Source organism: Oncorhynchus kisutch, linkage group LG1 (genome assembly GCF_002021735.2).
Source record: "Oncorhynchus kisutch isolate 150728-3 linkage group LG1, Okis_V2, whole genome shotgun sequence".
NCBI lineage: Eukaryota > Metazoa > Chordata > Actinopteri > Salmoniformes > Salmonidae > Oncorhynchus > Oncorhynchus kisutch.
Window position 1 is genome coordinate 17,490,748 of NC_034174.2, and position 17,293 is coordinate 17,508,040.

At 45.3% G+C, this 17,293-nt stretch overlaps 2 protein-coding genes across 4 annotated transcripts in view; both read left to right on the forward strand.

Moving 5' to 3' along the window:
- The window catches only part of LOC109877935 (SLIT-ROBO Rho GTPase-activating protein 2-like), a 133,089-nt gene extending 125,274 nt beyond the window's left edge, over positions 1–7,815 (forward strand). The window contains 5 exon segments of the mRNA XM_031833832.1: positions 1–45; positions 804–932; positions 3,583–3,808; positions 3,888–3,998; positions 4,125–7,815. The exon segment at positions 1–45 is cut by the window's left edge and continues 154 nt beyond it. Coding sequence (XP_031689692.1) covers positions 1–45; positions 804–932; positions 3,583–3,808; positions 3,888–3,998; positions 4,125–4,610 — 997 coding nt within the window. The 3' untranslated portion in view covers positions 4,611–7,815.
- Positions 7,816–8,329: 514 nt separating this feature from the next.
- Positions 8,330–17,293, forward strand: part of ikbke (inhibitor of nuclear factor kappa B kinase subunit epsilon) — a 49,027-nt gene continuing 40,063 nt past the window's right edge. The window contains exons 1-7 of one of the 3 annotated variants that reach the window (XM_020493201.2): positions 8,330–8,492; positions 11,554–11,680; positions 14,177–14,314; positions 14,478–14,607; positions 14,720–14,901; positions 15,136–15,296; positions 15,500–15,610. In XM_020493201.2, coding sequence (XP_020348790.1) covers positions 11,579–11,680; positions 14,177–14,314; positions 14,478–14,607; positions 14,720–14,901; positions 15,136–15,296; positions 15,500–15,610 — 824 coding nt within the window. In that variant the 5' untranslated portion in view covers positions 8,330–8,492; positions 11,554–11,578. The remainder of the gene's footprint in view (positions 8,493–11,553; positions 11,681–14,176; positions 14,315–14,477; positions 14,608–14,719; positions 14,902–15,135; positions 15,297–15,499; positions 15,611–17,293) is intronic. The other 2 variants (XM_020493191.2, XM_031789409.1) reach the window with 2 other exon arrangements.

The following is a 17,293-nucleotide window of genomic DNA, read 5'->3' on the forward strand; positions in this document are numbered from 1 at the left end:
AGTGGACGGACTAGTGCCTCACCAGTACATAGTGGTTCAGGACATGTAAGAAACCAGAAGACCAGTGTTTAGACAAGTACAAAGCTCGTCAGACCAGTATAGACCAGTGTTTAGACAAGTACAAAGCTCGTCAGACCAGTATAGACCAGTGTTTAGACAAGTACAAAGCTCGTCAGACCAGTACAGACAAGTACAAAGTGCGTCAGACCAGTGTTTAGACAAGTACAAAGCTCGTCAGACCAGTGCTGTGCAGACCACCATAGACAAGATGAGAGAATGGTGTTCTATCTAGTTGGCTTGGCTGTAGTGTAATTATGTGTGTGTGTTCCAGGACGGACGGGGCTGTAGTGTGTGTTTGTGTGTGTGTGTGTGTGTGTGTTCCAGGACGGACGGGGCTGTAGTGTGTGTTTGTGTGTGTGTGTGTGTGTGTGTGTATGTGTGTGTGTGTGTTCCAGGACGGACGGGGCTGTAGTGTGTGTTTGTGTGTGTGTGTATGTGTGTGTGTGTGTTCCAGGACGGACGGGGCTGTAGTGTGTGTTTGTGTGTGTGTGTATGTGTGTGTGTGTGTTCCAGGACGGACGGGGCTGTAGTGTGTGTGTGTGTGTGTGTGTATGTGTTTGTGTGTGTTCCAGGACGGACGGGGCTGTAGTGTGTGTTTGTGTGTGTGTGTATGTGTTTGTGTGTGTTCCAGGACGGACGGGGCTGTAGTGTGTGTTTGTGTGTGTTTGTGTGTGTGTGTATGTGTTTGTGTGTGTTCCAGGACGGACGGGGCTGTAGTGTGACTATGTGTGTGTATGTTACAGGCAGGACGGGGGCAGAGGCAGTCCTAAGACTGAGGCGGAGTTGCAGGAGGAGAGAGTGTCCACTAGGGGCATCGCTGCCTCTCCCACTGGAGCTCATGTAGCTGACGTCTACCTGGCCAACCTCAACAAGTAAGAGACACACACAAGAACCAATCACAACGCATCATCTCCTCATTTACACCTTCACTGACCCAATAGTCTGAATGACTATCGCCCCGTAGCACTCATGTCTGTAGCCATGAAATGCTTTGAAAGGCTGGTCATGGCGCACATCAACACCATCATCCCAAACACCATGGACCCACTACAATTCGTATACTGCACCAACAGATTTTTTTTTACATTACAAAAACAAATGTTTTCATCCAAATGACAAATTACAGACACATACAAACAACAACTACATCTCCTCTGCCCAGACCCGCCTGCTCACACCCTATCCCTAGTGCCTGGTCACACCTCCATCCCTAGTGCCTGGTCACACCTCCATCCCTAGTGCCTGGTCACACCTCCATCCCTAGTGCCTGGTCACACCCTATCCCTAGTGCCTGGTCACACCTCCATCCCTAGTGCCTGGTCACACCCTATCCCTAGTGCCTGGTCACACCTCCATCCCTAGTGCCTGGTCACACCTCCATCCCTAGTACCTGGTCACACCTCCATCCCTAGTGCCTGGTCACACCCTATCCCTAGTGCCTGGTCACACCTCCATCCCTAGTGCCTGGTCACACCTCCATCCCTAGTGCCTGGTCACACCCTATCCCTAGTGCCTGGTCACACCTCCATCCCTAGTGCCTGGTCACACCTCCATCCCTAGTGCCTGGTCACACCTCCATCCCTAGTGCCTGGTCAACACCTCCATCCCTAGTGCCTGGTCACACCTCCATCCCTAGTGCCTGGTCACACCTCCATCCCTAGTGCCTGGTCACTCCTCCATCCCTAGTGCCTGGTCACACCTCCATCCCTAGTGCCTGGTCACACCTCCATCCCTAGTGCCTGGTCACACCTCCATCCCTAGTGCCTGGTCACACCTCTATCCCTAGTGCCTGGTCACACCTCCATCCCTAGTGCCTGGTCACACCTCCATCCCTAGTGCCTGGTCACACCTCTATCCCTAGTGCCTGGTCACACCTCCATCCCTAGTGCCTGGTCACACCTCCATCCCTAGTGCCTGGTCACACCTCCATCCCTAGTGCCTGGTCACACCTCCATCCCTAGTGCCTGGTCACACCTCCATCCCTAGTGCCTGGTCACACCTCCATCCCTAGTGCCTGGTCACACCTCCATCCCTAGTGCCTGGTCACACCTCCATCCCTAGTGCCTGGTCACACCTCCATCCCTAGTGCCTGGTCACACCTCCATCCCTAGTGCCTGGTCACACCTCCATCCCTAGTGCCTGGTCACACCTCCATCCCTAGTGCCTGGTCACACCTTCATCCCTAGTGCCTGGTCACACCTCCATCCCTAGTGCCTGGTCACACCTCCATCCCTAGTGCCTGGTCACACCTCCATCCCTAGTGCCTGGTCACACCCTATCCCTAGTGCCTGGTCACACCTCCATCCCTAGTGCCTGGTCACACCTCCATCCCTAGTGCCTGGTCACACCTCCATCCCTAGTGCCTGGTCACACCTCCATCCCTAGTGCCTGGTCACACCTCCATCCCTAGTGCCTGGTCACACCTCCATCCCTAGTGCCTGGTCACACCTCCATCCCTAGTGCCTGGTCACACCTCCATCCCTAGTGCCTGCATTATTGTTTGCCACTTGGTCTTAAATTGTACCAATTTGTTGTTCTCAGTCGCCCATGTTATTTCAATATTTCAAGAATAAATCATTTGATTTGTCCATTGTATCAATGATAGAGGCTTGAATTTGATCTAAATGAGTGATGAGAAGAGAACCGTCCAGCCCATTGGGTATCTCACTACACCACCATATGTTGTCTTGAAATATGCAGACTGATGGAAATAAATTACGTTTATATTGTAATACTTCTGACTACTTTCTAGCTCCGCCCACAACTTCGGAACTTTCTAGCGTTCCCAAAAGGCATCGATTATTGAATCATTATTAGTTGAACACTTGACATGACTGCTGTCATGCTGTGTCATTTGTTCATTCTGTCTCTTGATTATAATTATATACTGTACTTTCGTTTATACTGGATTATTTAAGCATACATTTTTGTTAACTGTAATTTTGTTAGTTATGCTCCAACATTCCCTCCATCTTATGCCATCAGTTATTTTTAAATCTTGGTTTCAATAGTTTATATTTTTTCTAAGAGATTGTCAGTTGGATAGGCTCTCTGCAAGGTTTTCTATTATTATTTCACTGTTAGTCTACACTTGTTGTTTATGAAAAATAAAATCTCACTAACCAATCCCCCCCTTCTCTCTCTCTCTCTCTCTAACCAATCCAATCCCCCTTCTCTCTCTCTCTCTCTCTCTCTCTCTAACCAATCCAATCCCCCTTCTCTCTCTCTCTCTAACCAATCCAATCGCCCCCTTCTCTCTCGCTCTCTCTAACCAATCCAATCCCCCCTTCTCTCTCTCTAACCAATCCAATCCCCCTTCTCTCTCTCTCTAACCAATCCAATCGCCCCCTTCTCTCTCGCTCTCTCTAACCAATCCAATCCCCCCTTCTCTCTCTCTCTCTCTAACCAATCCAATCCCCCCCTTCTCTCTCTCTCTCTCTAACCAATCCAATCCCCCCCTTCTCTCTCGCTCTCTCTAACCAATCCAATCCCCCCTTCTCTCTCTCTTCCGCTCTCTGTCAGGATGAGGAAGAAGCCGGAGTTGGGGAGTATCCGTAGAACCTTCCGGGTGTCTGAGGGAGGACAGGGGGGTGACGTACCCCCAACGGGGGCGACTGGTGGGGGTGTGAGGACGGCCAGTCTGCCTGTGGGAGGGGCTCTGGTGAAAGAGGGTGGGGATAAACGACCAGTCAGCGCCCACAGTGTCCTCAACTCCTCCATTACACGCCACTCCTCTCTCAAGACCAAGGTAACTTTTTATGACTGCTGGGTAATATTATCTATCATTATTGTTTTGCTGATTGTAAGGAGTGTTATTTGTTGTGCAGGTGGAAAGCCCTCAGTTCCGCAAAGCGACCACAGCGGGGCGCTCTAAGAGCTTCAGCAACCACAGACCTCTGGACCCTGAGGTCATCACTCAGCTGGAGCCCACCTCACAGGTTCGCCCACCTCTGACCCCTGACACCTCACCTCTCACATTTGACCCCTCACGTCTCAGCCCTACCAAATGTGTGTGTGTGTGTTCTGATTTGTATCTCTGTCTGATATCTCCTTATCTGTTTCAGGATATCGAGGCGGCTATGAGCTCTGCTCTGAGAGAGCTGGAGAGGCAGAGCAGTGTCCAGCACACACACACCCCCGATGTGGTGCTGGACACTCTGGAGCAGCTGAAGGGTGTGTGTGGTGGGGGAGGAGGGGGCGCATCAGAGCCCTCCAGTCCCCTCCACTCCCGTCTGCTGAGGGACAGCGACGGCGCAGGATCTCCACACTCACACCCTCTCCAACGCAGCGCTTCGTCCGCTAGCGACGTCCCCTCCTCCTTCCGCCCTTCCTATCCCAGGAGTCCCCTGCCCTCCTCTCTCGCCTCCTCAGCCCTCTCTTTCTCCACTCCCTCCTTCCGAGAGCCTCGTCCTCCAGCCACGCGGCCCAAGCCGGTGGTCTTCCCCAAGGGAGGAGGAAGCAGCAGTCCGGCTATGGGGTCCCCAACCTCCACTGTCCCCCCTCCTCCCCCACCCCCACCCCAGCCCAACGACAAGTCCTGCCCCGCCTGAGGAGTGACATCACACACGCTCCCCTTCCATACACAAACCACTGCCCCATCTCCCCTCACCCAATGACAAGTGGGATAGCTCTCACCTAGGATCAGCTTACCCTCCCAAACGAAGCATTATGGGAGACTGACTCAAACAAGGGATCAAAACGAACATACAGCATGACAATAAAGAGACATGGTGCTGTATATACTGGTGTGAGGTGTGTGTGTGAGAGGGTGTGTGTGTGCCTGTGTGAGGTGTGTGTGTGAGCGTGCCTGTGTGTGTGTGTGTTTGTGTGTGTGAGGTGTGTGAGAGCGTGCCTGTGCGAGTGTGCATGTGTGTATGTGTGTGAGGTGTGTGTGTGAGCGTGACTGTGTGTGTGTGTGAGGTGTGTGTGTGAGCGTGTGAGGCGTGTGTTTGTGAGCGTGCCTGTGTGAGGTGTGTGAGCGTGCCTGTGTGAGGTGTGTGTGTGAGCGTGCCTGTGTGAGGTGTGTGTGTGAGCGTGCCTGTGTGAGGCGTGCCTGTGTGTGTGTGAGCGTGCCTGTGTGAGGTGTGTGTGTGTGTGTGAGCGTGCCTGTGTGAGGTGTGTGTGAGCGTGCCTGTGTGAGGCGTGCCTGTGTGTGTGTGAGCGTGCCTGTGTGAGGTGTGTGTGTGTGAGTGTGCCTGTGTGAGGTGAGTGTGTGTGTGTGAGGTGTGTGTGTGAGTGTGCTTGTGTGAGGTGCGTGTGAGCCATCCTGGACAGAAAGAGACAGAGATGGACAGACAGATGGATGGATGGAGAGAGCATTGGAATGCCTCTTTCTACGTGAAGAGAAGAGGACCAGGCTATGTCTCTGATCCTCCTGTGTGTAGGCAAGCTGAGTGTTGTGGTGACTCGTTCGAACAACAACGCTCACCAGTATAGCTGCTATACACCACACTCTTTTCTACTGTATTCTACTAGACTCTACTATACTATTCATCAGGGCTATTCAATTAGCACCCCTCAGGGGCCAAAGGAATGCTGCTTTACTTTTCTAAGTGGAAGTTGTAATGTAATTGATTGGCCAGAGAGCCCAATCACCAATGTCCCAGGTGTGTATTGATGGGGCCCTGCAGGACAATAGTTAAAAGTCCTTCTCTACATTCTGTATTTACCCACATAATGCAACGCTTGTCTAGCTTTCCAACAGCACCTCCTGCTGGTGTTTATGTGCACGACATGGCTGTTCTCAATAACCAACCTTTCTTTAGCAATAAGAGTCTGACAGACTCATCAGCTTAGCAGCATGCCAGGCCTGCTGCTTCTCTCTCCCTTAGATTCCCAGCATTAATATACGCTCTGTTACAGAAGTGGAATAGACACACACATACACATGTGTGTGACGTGTGTGTGTGTGACGTGGCAGCTAAATGCCTTTCAGGTTCTCCTCGCATGCTGGGGCCACAGCAGTCGCAGTGCTGACTGACTGCATCTATTTTCAATACTACCAAACGCGCCTCTTACACCAGCTTCACACAAATGATAACTCCAAAATCAGCAAAAAGGGTTCTTTTTACATGTATAGTTTATTAACCATGGTGATAACTGGACATGTGCAGATGAGGAATCTCAGTGAGGTGGAAGAGTTTGTTTAGATACAAGCACAAACAAACCTCGTCAAGCGCATTCATAAACATTACTTTATGCTTATTTTCTTCCACCTAGTTTATCCTCAGAATATGTAATACTAAACTGTGTAGCCGTCTACGTGTGTGTGTGTGTGTGTGTGTGTGTGTGTGTGTGTGTGTGTGTGTGTGTGTGTGTGTGTGTGTGTGTGTGTGTGTGTGCGTCAGTGACCCTTCACAACTCTCAGAAGTCAGCGTTAATCACTCATCATTAAGGGAACCAACTAATGCCTGCTCTTTGGAGACATGGGACCAACAGGATGGGACACAAAGACAGCAGAACCTGTGTCGCCAGAGCCACTCTGCTACCAGTATCACTGATCACTAGGCTTAATGTTTGTGTGACTGACTAGTTCTCAGTCCCAGCCGCTAAAGTCAGAGGACAACAGGAAAAGTGTCACACCGTCTCCTCTGTCGCTTCTCTTCCAATAGCATTGATGTGTGTCATGGTAGACCGGCATCCAATAACTGATTGGATTGATATAATCCAATGAAATAATATACAGGAACAGCCCTGAGGTATGTTCTGTTGTGCTCGTCTTTAAGAGAACTTCTGCTGTGACTCCCTAACTGTCTGTTGCATCATGTGGTCAATCTCCAACCGGTCCTGTCCTGTCTGTCACTGTGGTAGCATTTTCTGAAGTCTGAACTGTGATTCGTCAAGGGGAGGAGACAGAATGTTTTGATTGGTCAAGGTTAGTGGGAGGCGGCAGGATGCTTTAGTTATTGACAGCTTTAACACTGTCTGAGACCAGGATATTTAATGTCAGGGCTTCGAGATCCCTGAGGCTAGAAAAGCAGCAGACACCTCTCCCTATCACCTTGCTCTCTCTGTACGTTTCTCCTCCTAGCATTCTGCCTCTCTTCTCACAGACACACTAATATCCCTCTGTGTGGTTCCTTCCTTATTGCTTCCTCCCCGCCATGCAGGTATATACTTGTTTTATTGCATTCCCAAATGATCTGTAACGGGGGATTTCATTCTAATTGTAATGTTTTTTCTGTGTGTGTATTTTACATTGTGTTGCTCCCCTTACCTCATCTTAGCAACTGGAGGGATTGTGCGTGTGCGTGTGTGGGGTGGGGTGAATAGGCATTAACACACACGTCATATGAACATACACTCATGGGTGATGCTTTGTGGTTGGTGTCTGTGTTATCTTGGCTTTGTTGTATAGGAGCTAGGAGCCTCAGTCTCCACACCATATTATCAGTTGAGCTCAAATCAATCATCATGCACTTAAAATGACATGGTGTGCTCCAGGACTGATTGAGTGAGGATGATTTTATTATGATTAACTATTGTTAAATATGCATTTCTTGTCCATTTGAAAACAAGATCTAAAAAACGACGGTAATGTCAAATATATGTATAGTTGCCTCTGTATTATGGAGAATCCTGTGTTAAGATGTACTTTGTATATACAATGTTGTACATTACAGAGGTACACTCTTTTTCTGGTACAATATTGTACAGTAATAGCAATAGTAGTTTAATCAAATAGTCCTTATATAATTATATGTGTAGTTCTTGTAGTATACTTTTTTTTAAATAAACATTGCTTGCTATAAAGTTGTCTGCGTTGTTGTGGAGATTATGATGACAGTGATAATGGTGATGATGATGGATTGCACGCATCTGGTTCTCTGACTCTCACTCACTCACTCACTCACTCACTCACTCACACACACACATGGATGAGACTCTTGTCCCATTGATCACACTTGTGACTTCAGAGATGTCTCCTCCTCGATTTGTCTACAACAACAATCAGGATGTGGTTTGAGACATCCTGCTAGAGACAAGGTTTGTTCTATTTGCCTATAATTGAAAAGGAAACCTTGAGGAACACCCCTTACAGTTATTTTTAATAGTCCAGGCCTGGAATTCATCAACAATGTGAATATTATTATCTGTGCTTCTCCAACCAAGATGATAAAACTGGAAGTAACCAATAAATGAAATTACATTGAGCTCTATGGGTGTAGTACACAATATAAGCCACTAGATATCGCCAGAGCTTAACTGTAAAGTAAACTGGTGCACAACTCGGAAGTTACAGCACTGAATCGAAACTTGCATAGAATGCACAGACTGTAGTTGCATTTCCGCCGAAATCTTCCATGATTACCCGGTTCAGTGACGGAGAATAGGTGAGGTTGCCATCTGTTTTTTCGGGAAACATCAGCGAAATGTAGCAGATTGTGGATGCAAAGAGTTCAAATTTGTCCCTGTGACGAAAAACGAGACAGGTAGGCTACCTTTTATTCAAGCCATCGAACCTTGAACTTCAGTTTTGGCAAGTTTGTTCCCCTATCCGTTTTTAAACACACACATTGTCTTTAGTAATGTGTAGTAAATCTTGTTTTTTTTATAACTAAACCCTGTCACAAAGCCCAGGGAGTGTACCTCACAACACCTCACAACACCTCACTGGTCTCAGCTGTCCAGGACATTACAGTGTTTATCTTCGTTTTCAACAGATGTGTATCAACATCGATAGGCCCTACCATAGACCGTATGATTAGGGACAGTGGAATGTATCTACAGGTAGCCTTTTATCTATTCACTTCACATTTTGGGAACTTGAACTTCTTTTTAGTGGGTGGATCAGCTTTAGTATTGCAGATAGATTATTGCTTCCATCAATGTAATTGTCTGTATTTCCAATCCCCCATATATTTTGGGGTTAAATATATCTATCGATATACATACATAAACATACCGATATATATATATATATATATAATATATATCGGTATGAGGAATGGGCCAAAATTCACCCAACTTATTGTGGGACGCTTGTGGAAGGCAACCCGAAATGTTTGACCCAAGTTCAACAATTTAAAGGCAATGCTACCAAATGTGTGTGTATATATATATATACACACACACACACACACACACACACACATATCTTCATAGGCATACAGAGGTGTTTTATAAATAACCATCACTCCTGTGTTAATATGGCACATTGTGTTAGCTAATCCAAGTTTATCATTTTCAAAGGCTAATTGACCATTAGTCAACCATTAGTACACTACCGTCCACACTTTTGAACGGTAGTGTACATGCATACATATACAGTTGAAGTCGGAAGATTACATACCCCTTAGCCAAAGACATTTAAACTCGGTTTTTCACCATTCCTGACATTTAATCCTAGTAATAATTCCCTGTTTTAGGTCAGTTAGGATCACCACTTTATTTTAAGAATGTGAAATGTCCGAATAATAGTAGAGAGAATGATTTATTTCAGCTTATTCCCAGTTGGTCAGAAGTTTACATACACTCAATTAGTATTTGGTAGCATTGTCTTTAAATTGTTGAACTTGGGTCAAACATTTCAGGTAGCCTTCCGCAAGCTTCTCACAATAAATTGGGTGAATTTTGGCCCATTCCTCCTGACAGAGCTGGTGTAACTGAGTCAGGTTTGTAGGCCTCCTTGCTCGCACATGCTTTTTCAGTTCTGCCCACAAATTTTCTATAGGATTGAGGTCAGGGCTTTGTGATGGCTGCTCCAATACCTTGACTTTGTTGTCCTTAAGCCATTTTGCCTCAACTTTGGAAGAAAGCTTGGGATCATTGTCCATTTGGAAGAACCATTTGCGACCAAGCTTTATCTTCCTGACTGATGTCCTGAGATGTTGCTTCAGTATATCCACATAATTGTCCTCCCTCATGATGCCATCTATTTTGTGAAGTGCATCAGTCCCTCCTGCAGCAAAACACCCCCACAACATGATGCTGCCACCCCCGTGCTTCACAGTTGGGATGGTGTTCTTCGGCTTGCAAGCCTCCCCCTTTTTCCTCCAAACATGACGATGGTCATTATGGCCAAACAGTTCTATTTTTGTGTCATCAGACCAGAGGACATTTCTCAAAAAGTACGATCTTTGTCCCCATTAGCAGTTGCAAACCGTAGTCTGGCTTTTTTATGACGATTTTGGAGCAGTGTCTTCTTCCTTGCTGAGCGGCCTTTCAGGTTATGTCGATATGGATATAGATACATTTGTACCCGTTTCCTCCAGCATCTTCACAAGGTCCTTTGCTGTTGTTCTGGGATTGATATGCACTTTTTGCACCAAGGTACATTCATACATTCATTTCCGCTCTTCCTGAGCAGTATGGCGGCTGCGTGGTCCCATGGTGTTTATACTTGCAAACTATTGTTTGTACAGGTGAACGTGGTACATTCAGGCGTTTGGAAAAAACATTTCTGAGATCTTGGGTGATTTCTTTTGATTTTCCCATGATGTCAAGGAAAGAGGCACTGACTTTTATTTTAGCTTTATTTAACTAGGCAAGGCAGTTAAGAACAAATTCTTATTTTCAATGATTGCCTAGGAACAGTGGGTTAACTGCCTGTTCAGGGGCAGAACAAAAGATTTGTACCTTGTCAGCTCGGGGGTTTGAACTTGCAACCTTCCGGTTACTAGTCCAACGCTCTAACCACTAGGCGCCCCTTTGAAGGTAGGCCTTGAAATACATCCACAGGTAAACCTCCAATTGACTTAAATGATGTCAATTAGCCTATCAGAAGCTTCTAAAGCCATGACATCATTTTCTGGAATTTTCCAAGCTGTTTAAAGGCACAGTCAACTTAGTGTATGTAAACTTCTGACAACTGGAATTGTGATAGAGTGAATTATAAGTGAAATAATCTGTCTGTAAACAATTGTTGGAAAAATGACTTGTGTCGTGCACAAAGTAGATGTCCTAACCAACTTGCCAAAACTATAGTTTGTTAATTAACAAGAAATTTGTGGAGTGGTTGAACAATGAGTTTTAATGACTCCAACATAAGTGTATGTAAACTTCCGACTTCAACTGTATACACATACAGACTTTTTTAATATACCTTCCTTTATTGTTCCCCAAACCCTACCACCCCTCCCCCAATTGGAGTCAACTCATAAACAATAACACTTAGGCTTCTGCTTCCAGCTTATACATACTATACACATTTTACAGACACAATCTATTTTACAATAGTTATATTTGGTTTGTTTTTAGTGCTGGCCATGCTCTATTTCTGATGTCCATCCAGTTTGATTTCTATTTGCCATATATTTGTATCTGTGCTATTTCACAAAAGTTCTGAATCTATATTTGAGCTATAACTTGAACTTCTTCCCCCTTGTTGTTTACCTTTCTGACCAGAGAGAAGTCCACATTACCTCTGACTTTATATGAACCCCACCCCTTGACTCTCCATTCCACACCAACATCCTGTGAATAGTTTTTATTCTGAATAGAAGGTATGTTTCAGTTCTTGACTCATGGCCTTCTGTATATTCCCTACTGCAGCCAATCAGAATTCTCCAGGCTGTAGATGACAGAGAAGATGACTGCGAGCACAGCCAACTACCTGTGGTCTTTGGGAGATGTGCTTGGTCAGGGGGCCACAGCCAGTGTCTACAAGGCCCGCAACAAGGTAGTACTCTAAACTCACCCTTACAAAAAAAAGATTGTTGTGAGCTAGGTGCAGTGGCAACGCTTCATTCAGGGCAGTTGGGGCCGAGCTGTTTAGCAAAAATAATTCAATAATCATAATTGGGTTAATAAAGCCACATACAATCAATTTTTTGCTTTCTTGAGTAAGGCAACTCCAAAATGCAGGTGTTTCACCGTAGCTCAGTGCTTTCTGTGGTGGTGGGGCAGCCAGCGGTAAATATGACGCGTAGGGGTAGGTAATGTTCTCTAGTTGTGCCATGATTGTCTCAGTGTTCTGTCACTCATGGGAACACTAGGTCACTGGAAATTATATGGGTAGAGCTTGAAAATTCAAGCCCCTTGGGTGCTGCCATAGACTTACATTAAAAGTGCCCATCCAGGGCCCCCTGAGTGGCTCAGTAGTCTAAGGCACTGCATCACAGTGTCAAATAAAAATTTATTTGTCACATACACATGGTTAGCAGATGTTAATGCGAGTGTAGTGAAATGCTTGTGCTTCTAGTTCCCGACCAGGCAGTAATATCTAACAAGTAATCTAACAATTTCACAACAACTACCTTATACACACAAGTGTTTTAATTTTTTTTATTTCACCTTTATTTAACCAGGTAGGCCAGTTGAGAACAAGTTCTCATTTACAACTGTGACCTGGCCAAGATAAAGCAAAGCAGTGTGACACAGACAACAACACAGAGTTACACATGGAGTAAGCAATAAACAAGCCAATAACATAATAAACAAGTCAATGACACAGTAGAAAAAAGAAAGTCTATATACAGTGTGTGCAAAAGGCATGAGGAGGTAGGCAATAAATAGGCCATAGGAGCAAATAATTACAATTTAGCAGATTAACACTGGAGTGATAAATGAGCAGATGATGATGTGCAGGTAGAGATACTGGTGTGCAAAAGAGCAGAAAAGTAAATAAAATAAAAACAGTATGGGGTTGAGGTAGGTAGACTGGGTGGGCTATTTACAGATGGACTATGTACAGCTGCAGCGATCGGTTAGCTGCTCAGATAGTTGATGTTTAAAGTTGGTGAGGGAAATAAAAGTCTCCAACTTCAGCGATCTTTACAATTCGTTCCAGTCACTGGAAGGTAAGGTGGCCAAATGAGGTGTTGGCTTTGGGGATGATCAGTGAGATACACCTGCTGGAACGTGTGCTACGGGTGGGTGTTGTTATCGTGACCAGTGAACTGAGATAAGGCGGAGCTTTACCTAGCATAGACTTATAGATGACCTGGAGCCAGTGGGTCTGGCGACGAACAAATAGTTATATTGACTAAGTCTGTCCTAACTCGCTCATTAATGTCTTAATCTAAATTACGGATTGCCTCTTATCCGCTCGTCGTCTCCTTATGCCATAGTTTGTACACTTCAATTGTCAGTAGAAACCACATTTGTTTAAGCAAGTCAGTCATATCAGCTATGTTTTTTAAAGGCAGTAAATGAGCCTGAATGAACTGTTTCGCTGCCAGACAAGGCTCTGCTGATAGCCAGGTGTAGCAGTGGTAAAGATTCACTCCATGTTGCTGAAAGGAAAGCTCAGCTGTCAGGCCAACTTTATGTAGGCCATCACAATTTGTGGGCACCGTTGGTGCCTTCATAGTGCAATGAATCTATTGTTTAGTGTTGTGTAGTGTTTTTGCTGGCATGCATATAAACCCCCCCCCCCACCAAGACTTACATGCTAAAATTGCCACTGGCTAAATGCCAAAGTGATGCTCAGAGCCACATCGGGCACAGACAGTTGGTTCCCAGGGTCAACATTGAGAATCACTGAACCTGATATACGCTGTTGGGGTTCGTCCCTTGTTCCTTGTCAATCATTGGCTCATTGGTGAAATTAGCATTCAGACAATATCTTTAAGTAAATCAATCATTCATTTATTAATGCAATTGCATACAGAAGTTGACAACAGGAACATAGCACGCATGTTTCTGAGTAAGTTCTGCAAAATATGAAAGGGTCCCAGTTGTTTTATTATGCTTGCAGTCAATCCATAGTGATGTCACTGCCAATGTCATTACCTTCTACTCATAAGCCTAATCAATTATTATAATACATCAAACATTCGGTACAGCCCCTATCATGACCCCAAGGTGAACTCAACAACGCTATATACCATTATACGCGTCAGCACCTCCCCACAGACTACATTGTTACGCACATCAGCATACGCCCACACACACCAATTCAGTACATAAAAGAAAAATCTAACTAGATCAAAAACTTCAGAGTGAATGAGATGTCATCCGCATCTAAACTTTGAGGTGTAGGCTACTTCTTACACGGAACATATCTTCACTGTGATAACCTAGCATGTCTATCATGGAGCCCAATGGTAACACTGTAAATTTATGACAACTACATAACAATGTCATATGACAAAAAAATATGATAACTATAACTTTTTATAACTGTGTGTGTGTGTGTCCGTGTGTGTGTGTCCGTGTGTGTGTCCGTGTGTAGAGGACAGGGGAGCAGGTTGCGGTGAAGGTGTTTAACCAGTTGAGCTACAGCCGTCCGTACGAGGTTCAGATGAGAGAGTTTGAAATGCTCAGGAGACTCAACCACAACAACATTGTCAAGCTCTTCTCTGTGGAGGAGGTGAGGAGGAGACGAGTTAAGGACGGGAGAGGGGAGAGTTGGGACGGGAAGGGGGAGGAGATAATGAGTGAGGAGAAGACTTATATTAGTCTGTATATAGTCTGCCGTTTCAACTCTCCCTTGTATTTATGTATTAACTCTCTCTGTCTCTCTTTCTCTCTAGCTGAGCAATAAACAAAAGGTGTTGGTGATGGAGTATTGTTCAGGAGGCAGTCTGCTCAGTCTGCTGGAAGAGCCAGAGAACACCTTTGGTCTGCCTGAGACAGAGTTCCTCATAGTACTACAGTGTGTGGGTATGTGAGGAGGGGTAGAGAGGTTAGGGGCCTGGGGCCTGGGGATGAGGGGAGAAGTTAGTCATCGTCCCCCCCAATTAATGGAATGAACCATTCCTCCTATTTCTTCTAGTGCAAGGGATGAACCATCTGCGTGAGAAGGGGGTGGTGCACCGGGACATTAAGCCTGGGAACATCATGCGTCAGGTGGGAGAGGACGGGAGGTCCGTCTATAAGCTAACAGACTTCGGAGCGGCCAGAGAACTAGAAGATGAAGAGAAGTTTGTCTCCATCTACGGAACAGAGGAATACCTGGTGAGAGAGAGGGATAGGAGAGGAGTAGAGAGGAGAGGTAGTGGAGGAGAGAAGACAAGGAGGGTATGGAGAGGGAGGGGAGATTGAATGTTTTCTGGGATGTATGAGCCTGTAGTGTTTCATGTGCCTCAGCAGATAACATAAGTTAGGGCAGGCTATGGTGTGTGTTATTGACCTTCTCTCTCTCTGTGTGTGTGTGTGTGTGTGTGTGTGTGTGTGTGTGTGTGTGTGTAGCACCCAGACATGTATGAGCGTGCAGTACTGCGTAGGCCCCAGCACAAGGCCTATGGTGTGAGTGTTGACCTGTGGAGTATTGGAGTGACGTTTTACCACGCTGCCGCCGGTTCTTTACCCTTCACACCCTACGGAGGACCCCGCAGGAACAAACCCACCATGTAAGTCTCTGGGTGGTGTGTTTCATAGATACAACAGTAAGTGTGCATGTAATTACTATGTTGAAATTGTCTAATAATTGCTCTTTTATTTCTTTGGGATTAGTCTAAACAAACACAGCAACAGTTGAAATAGGAGTGTAAAATAAAGAGCTAGTGTCTTCTCCTCTCTCTGCTCCCCCTCTTCCCCTGTCTGTGACGTGCAGGTTTAAGATCACCAAAGAGAAGCCAGTAGGGGCCATTGCTGGAGTTCAGAAGGTCAACGACGGACTTATAGAGTGGAGCTACCAGCTACCAAACAGCTGCCTGCTCTCAAAGTCAGTACCTTTGTCTTAGGATCCCCATTAGCCAAAGCCAATGGAGACAGCTAGTCTTACTGGGGTCCGACATATTACAGACAAAAGACTTTACAATTTAAAAACATTAACATGTAGTGTGTGTGTATTTGAGGGGTGGCAGGTAGCCTAGTGGTTAGAGCATTGGGCCAGTAACCGAAAGGTTGCTGGATCAAATCCCCAAGCTGACAAGATAAAAATCTGTCGTTCTGCCCCTGAACAAGGCAGTTAACCCACTGTTCTCCGGATGCCGTGGATGTCGATTAAGGCAGCCCCACACACCTCTCTGATTCAGAGGTTGTGCTAAATGCGGAAGACACATTTCAGTTGAATGGATTCATTTGGACAACTGACCCCTTTATTTGTATTTATTATGGATCCCCATTAGCTGCTGCCAAGGCGAAATGAAGGCAGTTTATACCATTTCTAAAACATTACAATACATTCACAACATATTTTCACAACACATTGTGTGCCCTCAGACCCCTACTCTACTACCACATATCTACAACACAAAATCCATATGTACGTGTGTAAAGCAGGGGGTGTATAGCAGGGGGTGTAAACTTGCTCCATTTCCACATGATTCATTACAAGATTTAGTAGAGGTTTAGGGTTTAGTGAATGATTTGTTCCAAATACAATGCTTTTAGTTTTTTTTAAATATTTAGGACTAACTTATTCCTTGCCACCCATTCTGAAACTAATTGTAGCTCTTTGTTAAGTGTTGCAGTCATTTCAGTCGCTGCAGTAGCTGACATGTATAGTGTTGAGTCATTTGCATACATTTGAAGTTGGAAGTTTACATACATTTAGGTTGGAGTCATTAAAACTCGTTTTTCAACCACTCCACCATTTTCTTGTTAACACAATATCGTTTGGCAAGTCGGTTAGGACATCTACTTTGTGCATGACACAAGTAATCTTTTCAACAATTGTTGACAAACAGATTATTTCACTTATAATTCACTCTATCACAATTCCAGTTGTCAGAAGTTTACATACACTAAGTTGACTGTGCCTTTAAACAGCTTGGAAAATTCCAGAAAAGGATGTCATGGCTTTAGAAGCTTCTGATAGGCTAATTGACATCATTTGAGTCAATTGGAGGTGTACCTGTGAATGTATTTCAAGGCCTACCTTCAAACTCAGTGCCTCTTTGCTTGACATCATGGGAAAATCAAAAGAAATCAGCCAAGACCTCAGAAAAAAACATTGTAGACCTCCACAAGTCTGGTTCATCCTTGGGAGCAATTTCCAAACGCCAGAAGGTACCGCGTTCATCTGTACAAATAATAGTACGCAAGTATAAACACCATGGGACCATGCACCCGTCATACTGACACGTTGTGTCTCCTAGAGATTAACGTACTTTGGTGCGAAAAGTTCAAATCAATCCCAGAACAGCAGCAAAGGACCTTGTGAAGATGCTGGAGGAAACAGGTACAAAAGTATCTTTATCCACAGTAAAACAAGTCCTATATCGACATAACCTGAAAGGCCACTCAGCAAGGAAGAAGCCACTGCTCCAAAACCGCTATAAAAAAGCCAGACTATGTTTTGCAACTGCACATGGGGACAAAGATCATACTTTTTTGAGAAATATCCTCTGGTCTGATGAAACAAAAATATAACTTTTTGGCCATAATGACCATCGTCATGTTT